At 39.6% G+C, this 19,207-nt stretch overlaps 1 protein-coding gene across 3 annotated transcripts in view; it reads left to right on the forward strand.

The window, feature by feature from the left end:
- Positions 1 to 1,112: 1,112 nt before the first annotated feature.
- Positions 1,113 to 19,207, forward strand: part of UBR3 (ubiquitin protein ligase E3 component n-recognin 3) — a 229,566-nt gene continuing 211,471 nt past the window's right edge. For all 3 annotated transcript variants that reach the window (XM_082630548.1, XM_082630550.1, XM_082630549.1), the window contains exon 1: positions 1,113 to 1,716. In XM_082630548.1, coding sequence (XP_082486674.1) covers positions 1,169 to 1,716 — 548 coding nt within the window. In that variant the 5' untranslated portion in view covers positions 1,113 to 1,168. The remainder of the gene's footprint in view (positions 1,717 to 19,207) is intronic.

The raw sequence follows: 19,207 nt of genomic DNA on the forward strand, positions 1-19,207 counted from the left end.
GGGCCAGCCTCAAGTCCTCGACGAGATGGAGCACCGAGAAGGGTTTCATGTAGGAAGCCGCGGAAGCCAGTGCAGGCTCACAGGTACCATCGCTAATATCCACCCCTGTGTTAGTGCCTGCAATGATCCCGTCCATCTGCTCCAGGGCAGCTTCCAGCACGTGACTCGCATCAGAAGCTGTGAGTCCTTTTCCCTGCTTAGTCTCCTCCTCCTATTGGGTGCGGGGATCCTCTCCGGGCAGGTCAGGTGTGCGGGCCTGTCCCGTGTCCCTCCCACCTCCGAACATGAGAGCCGAGAACCGAGCTCTAGGCCACCGACCCACGGACCAACTCAGAGCCATTTTTGAAGAAGGGGAATGAAATGGGCAGACACTGCCAGAACAGGAGTGTGGGGCGACGGTATGGGGTGGAGTAGGGGTGGAATTAGGAACAATAAAGACTACAGGCATAAAGCATCTGTCAGAAAACCGAAGAGTCCCATTGGTCTCTTTCAAATGGCAAACTTAGAGTAGCACAAGGAGATAATGATAGAAAGATAGGTTGGTGGTGGGCATTAAGAGAAGATTCAAGGAGTTTTTGACTTTTGTTTCCACTAAAGATTTTGAACAGGAGAGTGATAGCAAGAATATATTTTAATCCGCTAAAAAATGTACTTTAGAAGATTAAACTGGTAATAGTGTGAGGGTAAGAACTGATACAGGGCGAAAAATTAGGAGGGTTTTTCAATAATAATAGTAATTCAATCGTAATTAAGGGTTTGATAACCGTGGGGATCTACATCTCAGAACGAAATGCAGATGCCTAAAAAACCGCTGAAAGATGCTGTCTGTATTCCTGTAGCCCAGGTAAATAGAGGAAAAATGATCCATATTAAAGATTTTCCATATTAAATAATTTTAAAGTCGGGTCCCTTATTTTAGTGGCTCTCAATTGTAGCTGAGAGCCAAGAGGTCGGAGGAAGAAACACGGGGTCCCTCCCAGGCGAGGGGTCGGGAAGCAGGCACCCCAGCGCGAGGGGGCGTGTGCAGGGGCGGGGACACAGGCAGAGGTGCGCGGCAGCCCCGGGGTATCGCGAGAGTTGGGCGGGCCGAGCAATCGCAGCAGCCAATTCCCCCACCCTCCCAGGAGGAGCCGCCGGCCCTGGACTCTCCAAATTCTGAGCTCTCATCATGGCGGCGGCGGCGGCTGCGGCGGCCGTCGGGGGTCCGCAGCCACCCCAAGCCGAGATGCCCGCGCCCGGGCTGGCCCTCGACAAGGCGGCCACCGCCGCGCACCTGAAGGCGGCCCTCAGCCGGCCGGACAACCGCGCAGGTGCCGAGGAGCTGCAGGCGCTGCTGGAGCGGGTGCTGAGCGCCGAGCGGCCGCTGGCTGCGGCTGCGGACGGCGAGGAGGCGGCGGCGGCCGGCGACGGGGGCGGTCCGGGGGCGGCCGAGGAGGAGGCCCTGGAGTGGTGTAAGTGCCTTCTGGCGGGCGGCGGAGGCTACGACGAGTTCTGCGCGGCGGTGCGGGCCTACGACCCCGCGGCGCTCTGCGGCCTGGTCTGGACAGCCAACTTCGTGGCCTACCGCTGCCGGACGTGCGGCATCTCTCCCTGCATGTCGCTGTGCGCCGAGTGCTTCCACCAGGGTGACCACACCGGACACGACTTCAACATGTTCCGTAGCCAGGCCGGCGGTGCCTGCGACTGCGGGGACAGCAACGTGATGCGGGAGAGTGGGTGAGTGGAGCTGTCCTCCGGGGCGGGGGGCACCGCGGGAGGCCCAGGCCGAGGTCTGGGGAGGCCTTGGGGAGGGGGAGCTTGGAGCCGACCCAGAGCTGTCAAGGGAAAGGAGTGGGGCAGGAGGTTGCAACCACATGGGGATGGAAGTGACTGAGCTGTCAGCGGTGAAGGGGATGGGGAGGAGGGGGAGAGCGGAGAGCGTATTTAGGGAACAAGGCTGTGAATTTTCTGGGAAGCCAGGGCGAACGGGTGATTGAGAGAAAAGAGCCAGTGCGTGGGGTAGGAGCGGAGAGAAGAGGAAAGGATACTCAGGGAATCTGGTGTCGAGCTGTCAATTGCGTACTTGTTGGGAAAGGCTTTAAAGCTGCCTGTTTCTTGGGAAGAGACTGATGATGGGATTTGGATTGGCTGGGAGAGGGATGATATTGGGGACCGAATTGGGTCGCTGGATGATGCGACTCGGGGAGGTGGTCTTGCAGCTGCAGGGGAGGACAGCTTGTGGAAAGGGACTTCTGAACTGTCAGTGTGTCAGTATGAGGGAAGGAGCTCTTGAGCTGATGGGGGTTGAGGGAGGAGGGAAGGGGAGGGGCCTGTATGAAAAGTGACTGTTGAGCTGTCAGTGGAGTATTTGGTGTGCTGGGATGACATCTAGAATTGAGCTACTGAGCGAGCAGTCAATTATAGAATACCTTCCATACCAGCCCAAACAAAACACTGAGCGAATTAGGAATCATGTGTTAGGTCTTCTCCAGTTAAAAGGGCACTTTATGCACTGACTAATATGTGAACCTCTATCTAAAAGGAAACAAATGCTTTTTCGATAGGAATGATGTACCAGGGTGTTGGGATTTAGGACAAAAGACATTTCAGAAATGGCAGTGAGTTAAAGAGTTGGTGCATGTTGTGTCTTGGCTTGGGATATGATGTCAGTGTCTGGGGAAGTCCCGGGGAAAGAAAAACTTAGTCAAAGAGAGGAGATTTTGGCTGGTCAGTAGCCGAAAGAATGTTAGCAAATCCAGTTATTCAAGTTTTTCAATTTTCAGGTCTTATAATTAATGATAGAGTCTAATCCCGTTAGAAATGGTCACTATTTTCTTTGGAGTACTTGTAGATTACAGTTATTCCAGAATATTTGTATCGACTAGGTACAAGCAAGGCTCCTAGGATATTAAAAATGAACAAGACATTGACCTGCCCCTTAAGCCGCTTACACTAGAGTAGAAAATGATAAATTCCTTAAATAGTCTGGGAGTCAGAGAAGGCTCTGTGCAGAGGGAGTAAGAAAAAAGCTTCAGAAAGGAGCTATTTTGAGCTTGTTAATGATAATAATACTTATAATACTGCTATTGCTAGTAACAACAAGAGTAATAATTGCAGCTAACATTTGCCAGCTTAAAGTGTATGCCTGACACTTAAAAATACTGTAAAAATTGGGCTTCCCTGGTGGCGCAGTGGTTGAGAGTCCGCCTGCCGATGCGGGGGACACGGGTTCGTGCCCCGGTCCGGGAAGATCCCACATGCCGTGGAGCGGCTGGGCCCGTGAGCCATGGCCGCTGAGCCTGCGCGTCCGGAGCCTGTGCTCCGCAATGGGAGAGGCCACAGCAGTGAGAGGCCCGCGTACCGCGAAAAAAAAAAAAAACCTGTAAAAATTGACAATTGAATAGGTAAGATATTTGTGTAGCTAAAAAAGCAAAAAATAAAAATAAAAAGATACACAGTTTGAAGTTTCCCTCCCATCCTGTCCCCCTTCTGCCCAGTTTCTTCACACTGTTACTAGTTTCTCTTAGTGCAAAAAGAAACAAGGATGAATATGTATTTTGATATTTCAGCCTCTTTTTATGCAAAAGGTAACCTATCATGTGCACTGTTGTATACATCTTGAATTTTTCACTTATTTGAGATCTCTCCATGTCAGTAAATCAGTGTACTCACTCTATTAAAAAAAACAATCTGCTGCATAGTGTTTCATGTCATAAATTTGCCATTCTTTATTTAGTCATCACTTTTGATGGACATTTTGGTTTCAGTATGAAATAAAAAACTGGTATACCTCTCTTTGCATACCTGTGCAAGAATATCAGTGGGATAAATTCTCAAAGTGGGATTTCCAGATTGCCCTCCAAAAGGCTTAGGAGTAAGCAGAGCATGTGACTCTCTGTTTCACACCAGCCTCAACAACAGAGTGCTATTAAAATTTTGGAGTTTTATTCATCTATTTGGAAAATAGTGGTCAAATATTAAAATCTGCTTTACATTAACTCACTTAATCAATAACTATGAGATTGTTACTGTTATTATCCCCATTGTACAGAAGAGGAAAGTGGGGCACAGAGTTTTAAGAAACTTGCTCAGGATTACACAGGTAGCTGGCTAGGCATGCTGGCTCCAGACCCTGACAGTTCAGCACTTCTCTCTATTGCCTCTACAAGTAGCATTCCTTTTTTTTTTTTTAAATTAATTGATTTATTTTTTGGCTGTGTTGGGTCTTCATTGCTGCGCACGGGCTTTCTCTAGTTGCAGCGAGCGGGGGCTACTCTTGGTTGCAGTGTGCAGGCTTCTCATTGCGGTGGCTTCTCGTTGCGGAGCATGGGCTCTAGGCACGTGGGCTTCAGTAGTTGTGGCACACGGGCTCAGTAGTTGTGGCACACGGGCTTAGATGCTCCGCGGCATGTGGGATCTTCCCGGACCAGGGCTTGAACCTGTGTCCCCTGCATTGGCAGGTGGATTCTTAACCACTGTGCCACCAGGGAATTCAGTTATTTTTGATTAGTAGTACTGATATAATAAATGTGGCCTATTAACAGGTATACGAATCAAAGGAAGAAAACAACTGAGAATTCATTTGTGGGAAGAGATCACAAAGCCTGTAGAAACTATGTATTAATAATTGTATGTTGCCACTAATGTAAGTACAGTCATTGTCACAAATGATTAATGGATGGATGAGTTAAAAAAACGTAATGGAGAAAAAAAAGAAAAAAAGTAATGGAAAATCTAAACTAATGTCAGACTGGTTTGGGGTTCTGATGTTACGAACCAGAAATTGGAATTTTAAACATTTAGTTTTCAAATTTTGATGCAGAGGATGACCATTTTCATGTTCTATTGTGTATTATTGATTCCTTTTGCCTCCTTATTCTTCCTCACAGATTCTAAACTCCTTAAAAAATAGGAACTTCATCTTGCTATTATTTTTCAAAGGCTCTTGTACTTAGTAGTAAATGTTGAATTAAATTGGATAAAATAGTAGCTGTTATACCTGAAAATTTGCCCTGAGATTACATTGCTTTAGTTATTCAGGGAGTGGCATGGATATTAAATTTATAGCATCTTTTTTCAGCGTACTTCAGGACTGATTTCTTTTTTAATTTCAAAAGTAATACTTATTGGTTATAACATAAAAGTAGGTGGAAAAGTAAAAAGTAAGGGTTCCTCTTTCCTCCACCCCACACCTCAGTGAGAGATTTCCCTTACTTTTGAGCTTAGTTAAACATTTAAAAGATTTTAGTTATAATTTACTCAGCATTTCTAAATGTTTTGTTGTAGGAAGTTTTTAGGTTATTTAGTGTGTGGCAATGCCAGAAATCAAAGCAGTGAATGTCTGGTTGAACAGTGTTATACTCTTCTGAATCTTGCTTTTTTCCTGTGAACGTACTTATTGGATGCTGTCTCTTATTAGTACACATAGAACCATTTTATTTTCTTTTTTAAAGTTAAATTGTATTCTATTGCATTTTCATATTTTTGTATTTTACTGTAATTTATTCAGTCAGTTCCCTACTGATAGACATGTAAATTGTTTCCAGTCTTGGGCTTAATATAAGCTTTCTTGTAGTCAGTATTCTTATATACACTTCTTTGTGTATGTGTGTGAGTATATGTGTGAGTATAAATTATCAGAAGTTATATTATATCTCGGTTAATGGAAATGTACATCTTAAACTTTGATAGAGCCCTCCAAAGAGATTAATTTACACTCCCACCAACAGTGTTTGAATGAGCATGTTTCCACACATCTTGGCCAATGTATATGGTGTTACCAGTTTTTCTGATCTTTGTTAACCTGATAAGTGAAAAGTGATATCTTTTTTATCTATTTTGAAGCAAATCTCAGGTATCTTATAATTCAGTTTATAAATGTTTAAGTATGTATCTCAGTAAAGAGATACGAACCCTGAAAAATAAAACTGAACCCAAATGTCCACTGACAGATGAATGGATAAACAAAATGTGGCATATTCATAAGATGGAATATTATTCAGCCTTTACAAGAAATGAAATTCAGACACATGCTACAAAATGGATGAACCTTAAAAACCTTATGCTAAGTGAAATAAGCCTGACACAATAAGACAAATGTTGTATGATTCTGTTTATATGAAGTGCCTGCAATAGTCTCATTCACAGAGACAGAAAGTAGAATGGTGGTTGTCCGGGGCTGGGGGGAAAGGGGAATGGAGAGTTATTGTTTAATGGGTAGAGTTTCAGTTTGGGAAGATAAAACTGTTCTTGAGTTGGATGGTGGTGACGGTTGCACAACAATGTGAATGTTCTTAATACCACTTAAAAATGGTTAAATAATAAATTTTATGTTATGTGTATTTTATCACAATTAAAAGAATTACAGTACTGTTACCACAATTATAGTACCTAAAATATTCACAGTGATTTTTTAATATCTTCAAATAGCAAGTGAGTGTTCAGATTTTCCCACTTGTCTCATAAATGATTTCTTAGGGTTAATTTAGGAGTAGGATGCAAACAATGTCCTAATGTTGTATTTGGTTTTTATTTCTCTTAGGAATCTTTATTTATAGTCTCCCCCTCCCCCTTCTTTTTTCCTTCTTTGCAATTTATTAAAGAAACCGACATTCTGGGTTTTACTGATTGCATCTCTGTGATATTTAACTTGTTCCTCTGCCCATTATTTCTTGTAAACTAGTAGTTGGATCTAAAATCTTGATCAAATTTTAGGTTCTCTTTTTTTGGGGAGGGGGCAAGAAAACTTTATCATGGTGTTTTGTACTTCCTGTTGAATAATAGCTGGAGCCACAGAATGTCTCCTTGTCTATTCTTTAGTAAATATTAGGTTGATCAGTGGGTTCAGGTTTGTCAGCCCAATCCATTTGTCATGAAGTTCCCTATCATGTTAAAGATTTTTGCAGCTATTGATTATCATCGTCTAGATCTATTATTTTATTAGGGGCTGCAAAATGGTGGTATTCTAATTGTATTATCTTTTCATGTATTAGTGAGTTCTTTGTAGAATACTCTATTCTTTTTAATTAATTAATTAATTTGGCTGAGTCTGGTCTCAGCTGCAGCATGTGGGATCCTTCGTTGTGGCCCAGGCTCTTTGTTGACGTGTGGGCTTCTCTCTAGTTGTGGCATGTGGATTTTCTCTCTCTAGTTATGGTGCACGGGCTCCAGGGCCCATGGGCTCTGTAGTTTGCGGCATGCAGGCTCTCCTGTTGCAGTGTGCGAGCTCAGTAGTTGTGGTGTGTAGGCCTAGTTCCCGGACCAGGGATTGAACCCATGTCCCCCACATTGGAAGGCAGATTCTTTACCACTGGACCACCAGGGAAGTCCCTAGAATACTCTATTCTTAAAGTTTCAAGGATCAGCTATACTTTATCTATTTCTCTAGACATGTTTTACAGGGATTTTCTACTACAGAGGGGTGTACTGTGGCCAGGCAAATTTGGGAAACACTTCACGTTGTACCTTCTTGACTATCTGCAATGTGTAACATCTTAAAGAAATCCTATAGTAAAGAAATCTGTAACTTTGAATAATCAAAGTTTCATTGGTTAAATCTAGGAAGCTGTTATTTTGAGTCATACCAGTTTGGGAACTTTTGGCCACTTGAATACCCTCCCATTAGCTTAATGTCAGCATGTCTAAAATTGAATCAATTATATCAGTCTCCAAAATACTTCCATGTAGATTTTCCTTTTTTTTTCCCTATTTATTTATTTATTATTTTATTTTAGTTTTTTTGGCCGTGCTGTGAGGCTTGTGGTATCTTAGTTCCCTGACAAGGGATTGAACCTGGGCCTTTGGCCATGAAAGCACAGTCCTAACCATTGGACTGCTGGGGAATTCCCTTTGTTTCTTTTTAAATTAGTATCATTTTTCCCTCAGTAAGAAATCCCAGCTACTAGTGGCTTAAACCTTGAAGAGATTTACTGTTTTGCATCTTAGGACTAGTTCAGCAGCTTATTAGTGTTATTGGGGACCCAGGCTTTTTATAAACTTTTGTTCCATCACTTAGTTTGTTTACATTTGGTCTTTGTTGTCTCATGTCTGGGGAAAAACAGAGGAATGGATTTTGGGTAGATATCTAATAGTGTCTCCTTGTGTCATTATTGATTCTTCCCTTTCCCTCTCCTTGTATGCTTGGTACCAAGACCTGTTCTTTTGTTTTCTCTTAGATTTGTTCTTTTCATTCTCTGCTGTTACCTTAGGTCAAGCCTTCATCACATCATAACCTATTCCATGATAATTTACTGTTTTCCTGCCTGTAATAATTTCACAGTTCAGTCTAACCTTCACTCATATAAAATTCTGCTTTACGTATGTGACTACTTCGCTTAAAATAGCTTCCTGGTGGTCCAGTGGGTAAGACTCCGTGCTCCCAATGCAGGGGGCCCCGGTTAGATCCCTGGTCAGGGAACTGGATCCCGCAAGCATGCCACAACTAAGAAGCCCCCATGCTGCAACTAAAAAGATCCCACATGCCGCAACTAACAGTCCGTGGGCTGCAACTGAGACCTGGCGCAGCCAAAAAAAAAAAAAAAAAAAAATGGCTTCCCATTTTTTTATAAGCTAAAGTCTGGCGCCCTTAGCCTGGCGTCAGTGTTTTCCACAATGTGGCCTCTACCTATGTTGCCAACCTTATCATCTTCTTTGCAGTGGCATCCTCTCTGTTATTTTTTTTTAGCTCACTCTATGTATTCCTGTTATCTAAGTCTCATGTTGCAAAGTCCAGTGGTGAGTTTTATCTTCACTGTGAAGCTCATGTGTCGGGACAACACTTCTATAGCATAAGTACAGTGTGAAACCATACTGCAGGATTTGATTTTCTGAATTAACAATTTTTTTCATTTCTAGTTTATATTGCTATAAGTAACAAACTTTTAATAAAGATTTGATGATGAAGACCTGTGCCATATTTATCTCTTTTATTTATATTCTCTTTGCACATATTCAGAGTTTTAGTATGTTATCTATGTGTTTACATGGATTACTTGTGAAATTTTCTTTCCTATGAATCTGGAATTTTCTCTACAGCAGTATCCATCTAACTCAAGTCACAAATTCAAACAAAGGAGCACAACACTCCTGAGAGCTTGGAGGAAGAAGAGTTAAAGAAATCTGTGTTCTCTTTTCTGTGTTCATTGTACTTTTTGTCAGTGCTAATTTACTAGAAATAATGTAGACAGATTCTGCTTAGTGGAGAAGATTATCCTTGAGCTGGAAGTGGAATTTCTAGTCATCGTCATAGTTATGAGGTTTAACTACAACAGAGCAATTTAGAAGTGTTGTTAAATAGTAATTTTTTTCTAATCATTTTTATTTCATATTAAATTCTTTAAAACTATTTTCAACTATGAAACATTTTCAATATACATAAAAGTATAAAAAGAATATAACAGATACCTTTGTACTCACCACTGGGATTAATAGAGGTCAACCTTTCATCATATTTTCCTTAGAGCTTTTTTCAATCAGAAAAATAAAGATCATCCTCTTCTCCCTCCCTTTCTCTTTCCCTCCCTAGGGGTTACCATTATCCTGAAATTCCTGTGTCATATCCATGCATGTTTTACTTTTTACATTTACTTAAATGCACTACATTTAAACAGTATTTATGTGAAAATTTTACATAAATTATTTTACATTATATGAATCCTTTTGCAGCTTGCCTTTTTTATTTACCATGTTGCTAAAATAGACTAGTTCATTCATTTCTAACTTACTATTAAACATTCTATAGTATGATTAAACCATAGTTTGCTTACCTATTTCTTTGCTGAAGGACAGTTAGATGCTTTACATTTTTCATTGTTTCTAAAAGGGCTGTAGTGAACATCTTTTCATTTGTCTCCTTGTATAGATATACCAGAATGTTTTTAGGAGAGGAATCACTGGATCATAGAGTGTGCATTCTATTCTTCAGCGTTACTAGATAGTTAAGAGTTGCCTTCTGTTGGTTTATCCAGTTTACTCCCAATTACACTTCCACCAGGAATTTGAGTTCCTATTTTTCTACCTACCAAAATTGGTGATATATATATATATGTATCTCTCTCTTTATATATATATATATAAAATATTTTGCCAGTCTGTTGGTTATAAACATATTTAAAAATTTTGCATTTCCTGACTGCTAGGTAAAGTTGAACATCTTTTCATTTGTTTTTAGGCCATTTTGTTTCTTCTTTTGTAACTGCTGGTTCATATTCTTTGCCTGTTTTCTACTGGGTTTTTAAATTTTATTTTACTGAGTCTTAATGTATGCTAGATACTGATCTTTGGATTCCTCATTTCATTGTTCTAGCCTGTGGCTTGTCTTTTCACCTTGTAATATACAATAGTGTTGTAAAAAGCCTGAAATTAAAAATCTAGTTTTACTACTGTAGTTTGTATTATTTGTGTTTTTTAAAAATATTTATATATTTTTTGGCTGCGTTGGGTCTTCGTTGCTGCATGTGGGCTTTCTCTGGTTGTGGTGAGCAGGGGCTACTCTTCATAGTGGTGTGCAGGCTTCTCTTGTTGCAGAGCACGGGCTCTAGGCACGCAGGCTTCAATAGTTGCAGCACGCGTGCTCAGTAGTTGCAGTGTGTGGGCTCAGTAGTTGTGGCTCACGGACTCTAGAGCGCAGTCTCAGTAGTTGTGGTGCACGGGCTTAGTTGCTCCGCGACATGTGGGATCTTCACGGACCAGGGGTTGAACCCGTGTCCCCTGCATTGGCAGGTGGATTCTTAACCACTCCGCCACCAGGGAAGTCCTATTTGTCTTTTTAAAGCAATCCTCTCTCTACCTTGGTTTAAAAAAATGCTTATAAGTTTTCTTCTGAAAGATTTAACATTTTGTGTTTCATCTTTGGGTCTTTAGTCCATCTGGAATTTATTTTTACATATAATGTGAGATTGAGATCTAATTTTATCTTTTTCAATATGAGGATCCAGTTATTCTAGCACTGTTTATTTATTTAAAAATTATTTTTTAATTAAAAAAATTTTTTTACAGTAGGTCCTTCTTGGTTATCTATTTTAAATATAGCAGTGTGTACATTTTAATCCTAAACTCTCAGTCTGTCCCTCCCCCCCAGCCTTTCCCCCCGGTAACCATAAGTTCATTCTCTAAGTCTGTGAGTCTGTTTCTGTTTTGTTAATAAGTTCATCTGTACCATTTTTTTTAGATTCTGTATATAAGTGATATCATATGATATTTGTCTTTCTCTGTCTGACTTACTTAACTTAGTATGATAATCTCCAGGTCCATCCATGTTGCCGCTAATGGAATTATTTCATTACTTCATTCTTTTTAATGGCTGAGTAATATTCCATTGTATATATGTACCACATCTTCTTTACCCATTCATCTGTCAATGGATGTTTAGGTTGCTTCCATGTCCTGGGTACTGTAAACATCTAGCACCATTTATTAAACAGCCATTTTTTTCTTCATTGATTTTTGTGCCACCTCTGTCACGTATCAGTTTCCTGTATATGTCTTAAGCTCTTTGTTGTATTGATATGTCTCTTGCAACAATATCATACTACTTTAATTGTTATAACATTAGAATATATCTCAATATGGCAGGATTTCCTTTATAATTCTTCAAAAGAATCTTGGCTATACTTGGTCCCTAGCTTTTTCATTTGAATTTCAGGGTCAGCTTGTCAAGTCCTGTGGAAAATTCTGTTAGTTATTTTTTGGAATCATGCTAAATTTGAGGACATTGCAGAAGGAGTCTCTACAATAATACTATTTGAAATAGGAAAAATATAGAAATAATGAGAAAATAAAGAAAATATAGAAACAATTAAACTGTTGTTTAATCATGCAGTGGAATTCTTTTCAGTAGAATACACATGCTGTCATCTTTGTAGTATTAAATCTTCCTAACCGTGAGAGTAGTGTAAATTGTTTTTTCTATCAATAAAGTAATTTCCTCCATAAATTGTGTATCTTTTGTTAAATTTGTTCCCCGATACCTTCTTTTTGTTTCTACTATAAATATCATTTAAAAAATTACTTTTTCTAATTCCTCGTTTATTGCTTTTTCTCAAAATTTTATATTATAAAAATTTTCAAATGCTTTTTTAAAAAATATTGATCAAGCAATATTCTGAAGTCTCTTCTAATAGCTAATCTGTACATTTTCTTATTAATGAGTTTTATTGTAGGTCAGGAATTTACATATATCTAATTTAACATTCTTAACAAACCTTAGGGGTTGATATTATCATCTACATAAGTAAAATATAGTCTCAGGGAGGCAACATGACCAAAGTCACACAGCTGTTATTCACACCCATTTCTGTGCATATTCCTAATCTTGTGTTCTTAGCCTCTGTGGCCTCTGTTGATACTGCATACTAGTGAAAGCTGAAGAAAACTTTACAAAGAACTTGAATTTGATCTGGAAGGAGATTGGGAGTTAAAGGAGGACATTATGGATAGAAGAAACAGAAAACATAAAGCTTCACAGGCTTGAAAGAACATGATGTAATCAGGTACAAGAGTAGTTTTCAGTCTCACTCTCAAATAATATTTTAACTGGGTTAAGAATTTTAGTTGACATTTGTTTTTCCTTACACTTTGAAGGTACTTTTCTGTTGTCTTCTGGTCTCTGTTGATGAGAAGTTATATTCCATCTAATTGTTCTTTTGTAAGTAATCTGCCTTTGTTAATTACTTTTAAGGTTTACTTTTTGGTGATCTGTACTTTCAGTTTGATGTGTCTAGGTGTGGCTTCATTTGTTGAGCTGATTCTAGATGAGGATTTGTGTCTCTCATCAGTTCTGAAAATTCTCAGCCATTGTCTTTTTGAATTTCAACTCTCTCCCATTCTTTATGTTCTGTTTTGGATACTATGCTACTATAACATATTTGTTGGATTTTCTCATTCTGTTTTCTAAATAGAGCTCACTCATTTTCTATCCATTATCTTTTTTTTTTTTCCCCCCTGAATTGGGGGTGATTTCCTCAGATCTGTCTTCTAGGTAATTCCTTCTTCAGTTCTGTCTAATCTGCTGTCCAGTTTGTCTATTAAGTGTTTAATTTGCATTTCTAGAAAAAATCTTTAAGGAAAATTTTACAAGAAATTTGAGTTTTACCTGGAAGGAGATTGGGAGCTGTTTTCTAAACCATCACAGACATCATTGGCCCAGTGCCAGTTTTAAAAATTAATTTTTAGTTTGAGGAGTTCCAGTGCCACATGAGTAATGTGAATTTGAACTCCAAACTTGCATGAGGCCTAGATTTGAGGTTTTGATTTCTTAAGGGGATTTTAAGCCTTGCCCATTGCTCAGGTAGTGATAATCCTGCTTGTAGGTGATTTTATTGGGAGAGATGGGGACAATTTAATGGAATATATTCTTTTTTTTAAGCTTTAAAAAAATACATTTATTTATTTATTTTTGGCTGCATTGGGTCTTCATTGCTGCACATGGGCTTTCTCTAGTTGTGGCAAGCAGGGGCTACTGTTCATTGCGGTGCACGGGCTTCTCATTGCGGTGGCTTCTCTTGTTGTGGAGCACAGGCTCTAGGCGCACGGGCTTCAGTAGTTGTGGCATGCGGGCTCAGTAGTTGTGGCTCCTGGGCTCTAGAGTGCAGACTCAGTAGTTGTGGCGCACGGGCTTAGTTGCTCCATGGCATGAGGAGTTTTCCTGGACCAGGGCTCGAACCCATGTCCCCTGCATTGGCAGGCGGATTCTTAACCACTGCACCACCAGGGAAGTCCTGGAATATATTCTTTAAAGAATCTCAGGAAATCTAACCTGTAATAGTGGAAAGAATTTCCTAGAATGCTGGTTGGCAAGAATATTATAGTTCTGATTTATTCACAGTGATATTTTCATTATCACAGAACTCCAGGTAGCTTATCAGTCACCTCTAGAGAACACTCATTTTTTGACCAGGGACCTTTGAAGTTGGTCTTTCTAATTTTCAGTTTAGAATTTGTGAGAACATAACTGTCTATGAGGCCATGTTTTGGTCTCACTTCCCAACATTTGTTATCTTTTAGTCCTTGGGTAAATCACTTAATTTTCCTAGGCTGTAGTTTTTCTCACATGTAAAATGGGGACAGTATTTGACCTGCCTACTTCAATTTTTCTTTTAACTAAATGAGACTAGAAACACATAAAGAGAATGGTATTATTCCAATTTTATGTGATTGATTGCCCAGGACTATGAAACATTGGCACGCTATATTAATATTCCATTACTGGTGATAGAACTGTTAAAAAGCAAAGCCTTTTATCAAAGCATTGGATTGGAATGCTTGACCAAGGCAATTGCATATGATTTTGAAGGCATTTTTTGGAATAGCTTGATTGAGGCATAATTGATTTATAATAAGTTGCACACATTTAAAGTACATTAAGGGCTTCCCTGGTGGCGCAGTGGTTGAGAGTCCACTTGCCGATGCAGGGGACACGGGTTCGTGCCCCGGTCTGGGAGGATCCCACATGCCGCGGAGCGGCTGGGCCCGTGAGCCATGGCCGCTGAGCCTGTGTGTCCGGAGCCTGTGCGTCCAGAGCCTGTGCTCCACAAGGGGAGAGGCCACAACAGTGAGAGGCCCGCGTACCGCAAAAAAATAAAAAAATAAAAAAAAATAAAGTACATTAAGTTTCTATATATATATACACATATATATGTATGTGTGTATATATATATATGTATATATATACACACACGCACACACACACACCTGTAAAACTATCACCACAAGCAAGATAATAAACATAGCAACCACCTGCAAGGTAATCCCTACCTTCTCCCTTTTTTCTGTGCCTCTTCCCCCAGCAACCATTCTGTTGCTGTAGATTAATTTGCATTTCTAGAGCTTTATGTAAGTGGAATATATGTGTGTGTGTGTGTGTGTGTGTATGTGCATATATTCATATTTTGTGATGCTAACACCACATTTATAAATGTAAAAAAATAGTTCACCAAATAACACTCTCTTGTGGCTTTTTTTTTTTTTTTCAATGTTTCCCAAAACCTAAATCAGGGCACCATTTTTAGATAGTCATCAGGAAAATAACAGTGCATAGGAATTCTAGCCTTTCTCAGTGAGAACTTCAGCATCTTGTTTTTACCTTTTAACCCTGAATTATTCAAAAATTAATGCATTATTACTTCAATTATAGGAGGAAAACACCTTTTCCCATTTCCATTTTTCTTACTTTGTTTTCATGTTTATCAGAGCACCCAAAACATTCTGTTATCGATAATTCAACTTCTTACAAATCATCCTCAAAGGCAGGACAAATTAAGTCAGTCTGGTGTGGATATATATACACACACATATATTTGATCTGGTGTCCTTCACTCAGTGTAACTATTTTAGATTCATTCATGTTGTTGTATGTCAGTAGTTCATTCCTTTATTGTTAAGTAATATTCCACTGTAAGGATATAACACAATTTGTATATCTGTTCATCTGGTGATGAACATTTGAGTAGCTTCCAGTTTTTGGCTATTACAGATTTAGCTGTTACGAACATTCATATTCAGGTTGAGGTTTGTGTATTGATCTTACATCTGCAACCTCACTAAACTTATTTGGTCTAGTAGCTTTGGATGGATTCCATTAGGCTTTCTATGTAGATGAGCATGTTGACTGTAAATAAAGCTTGTTTTACTTCTTCCTTTCAAATCTTAGTGCCTTTCCTTTCTCCCTCCCTCCCTCCCTTTCTCTCTGTATTTCTTCCTCCCTCCCTCCTCTCTTTCTTTCTTTCTTTTTCTTTCTTTCTCTTTCTTTCCTTCCTTCCTTCCTCCCTCCCCCCCTCCCTCTCTCTCTCTCTCTCTCTCTTTCTTTCTCTCTTTCTCTCACTGTTCTTCCTCCCTCCCTTCCTGATTGCATGGGGCACAACCTCCAGTACAGTGTTGAGCAGAAGTGGTGAATGTGTATATCCTTGTCTTGTTCCTGATGCTAGGGGAAAATAAGTCTTTTATCATTAAGTCTGATATTAGCTGTAGGTTTTTTGTAGATGCTCTTTATCCAATTGAGTAATTTCTATTCCTAGTTTGCTGAGAGGTTTTGTTTTTTTTCCCCCCAATTATCAGCAGTGGGTTGCTGGATTTTGTCAGATGTTTTTTCTGCATCTGCTGAGGTAATTGTGTGATTTTTCTTTTTAATCTGTAGATATGGTGAATTACATTAAGTAATTTTTTGAGTATTGAACCAGTCTTGCATCCTGGGATAAACTCTACTTGGTCATGATGTATTACCCTTTTTATATATTGCTGGATTCGAGTTGCTAGTATTTTGATATGAGGATTTTTGTATCTGTGTTCAAGAGGGATATTGAACTATAGTTTTCTTTTGTAATATCTTTGTCTAATTTTGGTATCAGGGTAAAGCTACCTTCCTAAAATGAGTTTGGAAGGGTTCCCACCTCTTCTGAATTTTTTTAAGATTTTGTGTAGAATATAATATATTTCTCCCTTAAATGTTGGGCAGAGACTGACAGTGAAGCAATCTAAGTTTGGAGTATTTATTGTTGGAAGTTTTTTTTTTTTGTGGTACGCAGGCATCTCACTGCTGTGGCCTCTCCTGTTGCGGAGCACAGGCTCCGGACGCGCAGGCTCAGCGGCCATGGCTCACGGACCTAGCCGCTCTGCCGCATGTGGGATCTTCCTGGACCGGGGCACGAACCCGTGTCCCCTGCATTGGCAGGCGGACTCTCAACCACTGCGCCACCAGGGAAGCCCTTGTTGGAAGGTTTTTAAGTACAAATTCAATTTCTTTAATGATGTACTACTTATTCAGGTTATGTTTTTGTGTGAGCTTTGGCAGTTTCAATCTTTCAAGGAATTTGACCATTGCATTTAAGTTGTTGAATTTATGGGCAAAAGGTTGCTTGTAATATTTTATTGTTCTATCAGTGTCTGTAGAATATATAATGATATTGTCTTTTTCATTCCTGTGTCACTTTTGTTGCTCTTTTTAAGCAACCAGCTTTTGATTTTACTGATTTTTCTGTTTCATTTTTTTTCCCCATGTGGTTTTTAATTTCAGTGATATGTCTTCTGTATCACTGGTCCCCAACCTTTGTGGCACTAGGGACAGTTTTGTGGAAGACAGTTTCTCCACGGACGGTATCTATTTCTAAAAATATTTTTTCTTGGGAATTCCCTGGTGCTCCAGTGGTTAGGACTCTGAGCTTCCACTGCAGGGACATGGGTTTGATCCTGGTCAGGAAACTAAGATCCCGCAAGCTGTGTGGTGTGGCCAAAAAAACTCAAAAACCAAAACCCAAAAAACAAAGAATGTTTTTCTTTTAAACATTTGTGTCTTTTTGTTTAAAGTCCTTTTCTTGTAGGCAGTTGATCTTGTTGGGCCTATCTTTTTATCCAATTTGATAATCTCTGACAGTGGTATTTCGACCACATTTGATATGCTTATTATTATTTTTTTTTTTTGCGGTATGCGGGCCTCTCACTGTTGTGGCCTCTCCCATTGCGGAGCACACGCTCTGGACGCGCAGGCTCAGCGGCTATGGCTCACGGGCCCAGCTGCTCCGTGGCATGTGAGATCTTCCCAGACCGGGGCACGAACCTGCATTCCCTACATCGGCAGGCGGACTCTCAACCACTGTGCCACCAGGGAAGCCCCTGATATGCTTATTGATATGGTTAGATTTAAGTCTATCATCTTGCTGTTTATTTCCTATTTATCCCATCTACCCTTTGTTTGCTTTTTTCCTCCTTTTTGCCTTCTTTTAAATTATTTTTTATGTTTCCATTTATCTCCTTTGTTGGTTGATTAGCTTGTCATTGTTATTTTATTGATTGCCTTATGGCTTATAGTGTACAGTGTATCTTTAATTTATCACAGTCTACCTTCAGTTACATTATACTACTTTATGTATAGTATAAGAATCTTCTAATAGTTTGTTTCTGTTTTTCCTCTCCCAGCTTTTATCTTACTGTTGTCATACATTTTATTTTCACATATATCATAAACTCATGAATACATTGTTGTTATTTTTATTTAAACAATCAATTTCTAATAGTGATTTAAATGATAATAAAAAAATCATACTCATCTAGTTACAATTTCCAGTGTTTTGTTCCTTTGTGTAGGTCCATGTTTCCACCTTATGCGTGAATGACTTCGTTTAATATATCTTATAGTGCAGGTTTGCTAGTGATGGATTCTTTCTTTCTTTTTTTTTTGGTATGTCTGAAAATGTCTTTATTTTGCTTTTTTTTATGCCTTTGTTTTTGAAAGATTCTAAGGATTCTAGTACTTTATGATATACTAGTGTCTTTTTAAATTTTTTTAATTTAATTTTGGCTGCATTGGGTCTTCATTGCTGCATGCAGGCTTTCTCTAGTTGCGGCGAGCAGGGGCTACTCTTCATTGCGGTTGCGGGCTTCTCGTGGTGGCTTCCTCTTGTTGCAGAGCATGGGCTCTCGGCACACAGGCTGAGTAGTTGTGACTCGCGGGCTTAGTTGCTTTGCAGCATGTGGGATCTTCCCGGACCAGGGCTCGAACCTGTGTCCCCTGCTTTGGCAAGCGGATTCTTAACCACTGCGCCACCAGGAAAGCCCACTAGTGTCTTCTTGCTTGCATTGTTTCCAAGGAGAAATCTGCTGTCATCCCTTTTTTTTTTTTTTTTTGCTTCTCTGACCTGTCTTCTTCTGTGGCTGCTTTTCACATTTTCTCTTTATCCCTGCTTTTGAGTAGTTTGATTATGATGTCTCAGTGTAGGGTTTTTATTATTTTTTGTTTTTCATGTTTTTTGTGCTTGGGCTTGTTGAGCTTCTTGGACTTCGGGTTTATTATTTTAATCAAATTTGGAAAAAATTTTGAACATTATTTTATTTATTTATTTATTTGGCCGCGCTGTGCAGCATGCGGGACCTTAGTTCCCCAACCAGGGATCGAACCTGTGCGCCCCCTGCAGTGGAAACGTGGAGTCTTCACCACTGGACTGCCAGGGAAGTCCCTGAACATAATTTCTTTATATGTTTTTCTACCTTCTTCTACTTTTGGGGACTCTAGTTATACGCATATTAAGCTGCTTGAAGCATAGCTCACTACTGTTCTTTTCATTTTGGGCAGTCTGTTTTTTTCTTGTCTTTTGTTTTTGCTAGTTTCTCTTTCTATGTCTTTAGGTTCACTAATCTTTTCTTCTGCCCTGTCTAATCTGTTAATCCAATGCATTGTATTTTTTATCTCAGACATTGTAGTTTAATTCCTAGAAGTTCAACTTTTTAATATCTTCCATATCTC

Source organism: Mesoplodon mirus (genome assembly GCF_964341445.2).
Source record: "Mesoplodon mirus genome assembly, chromosome: 8".
Lineage (NCBI taxonomy): Eukaryota > Metazoa > Chordata > Mammalia > Artiodactyla > Ziphiidae > Mesoplodon > Mesoplodon mirus.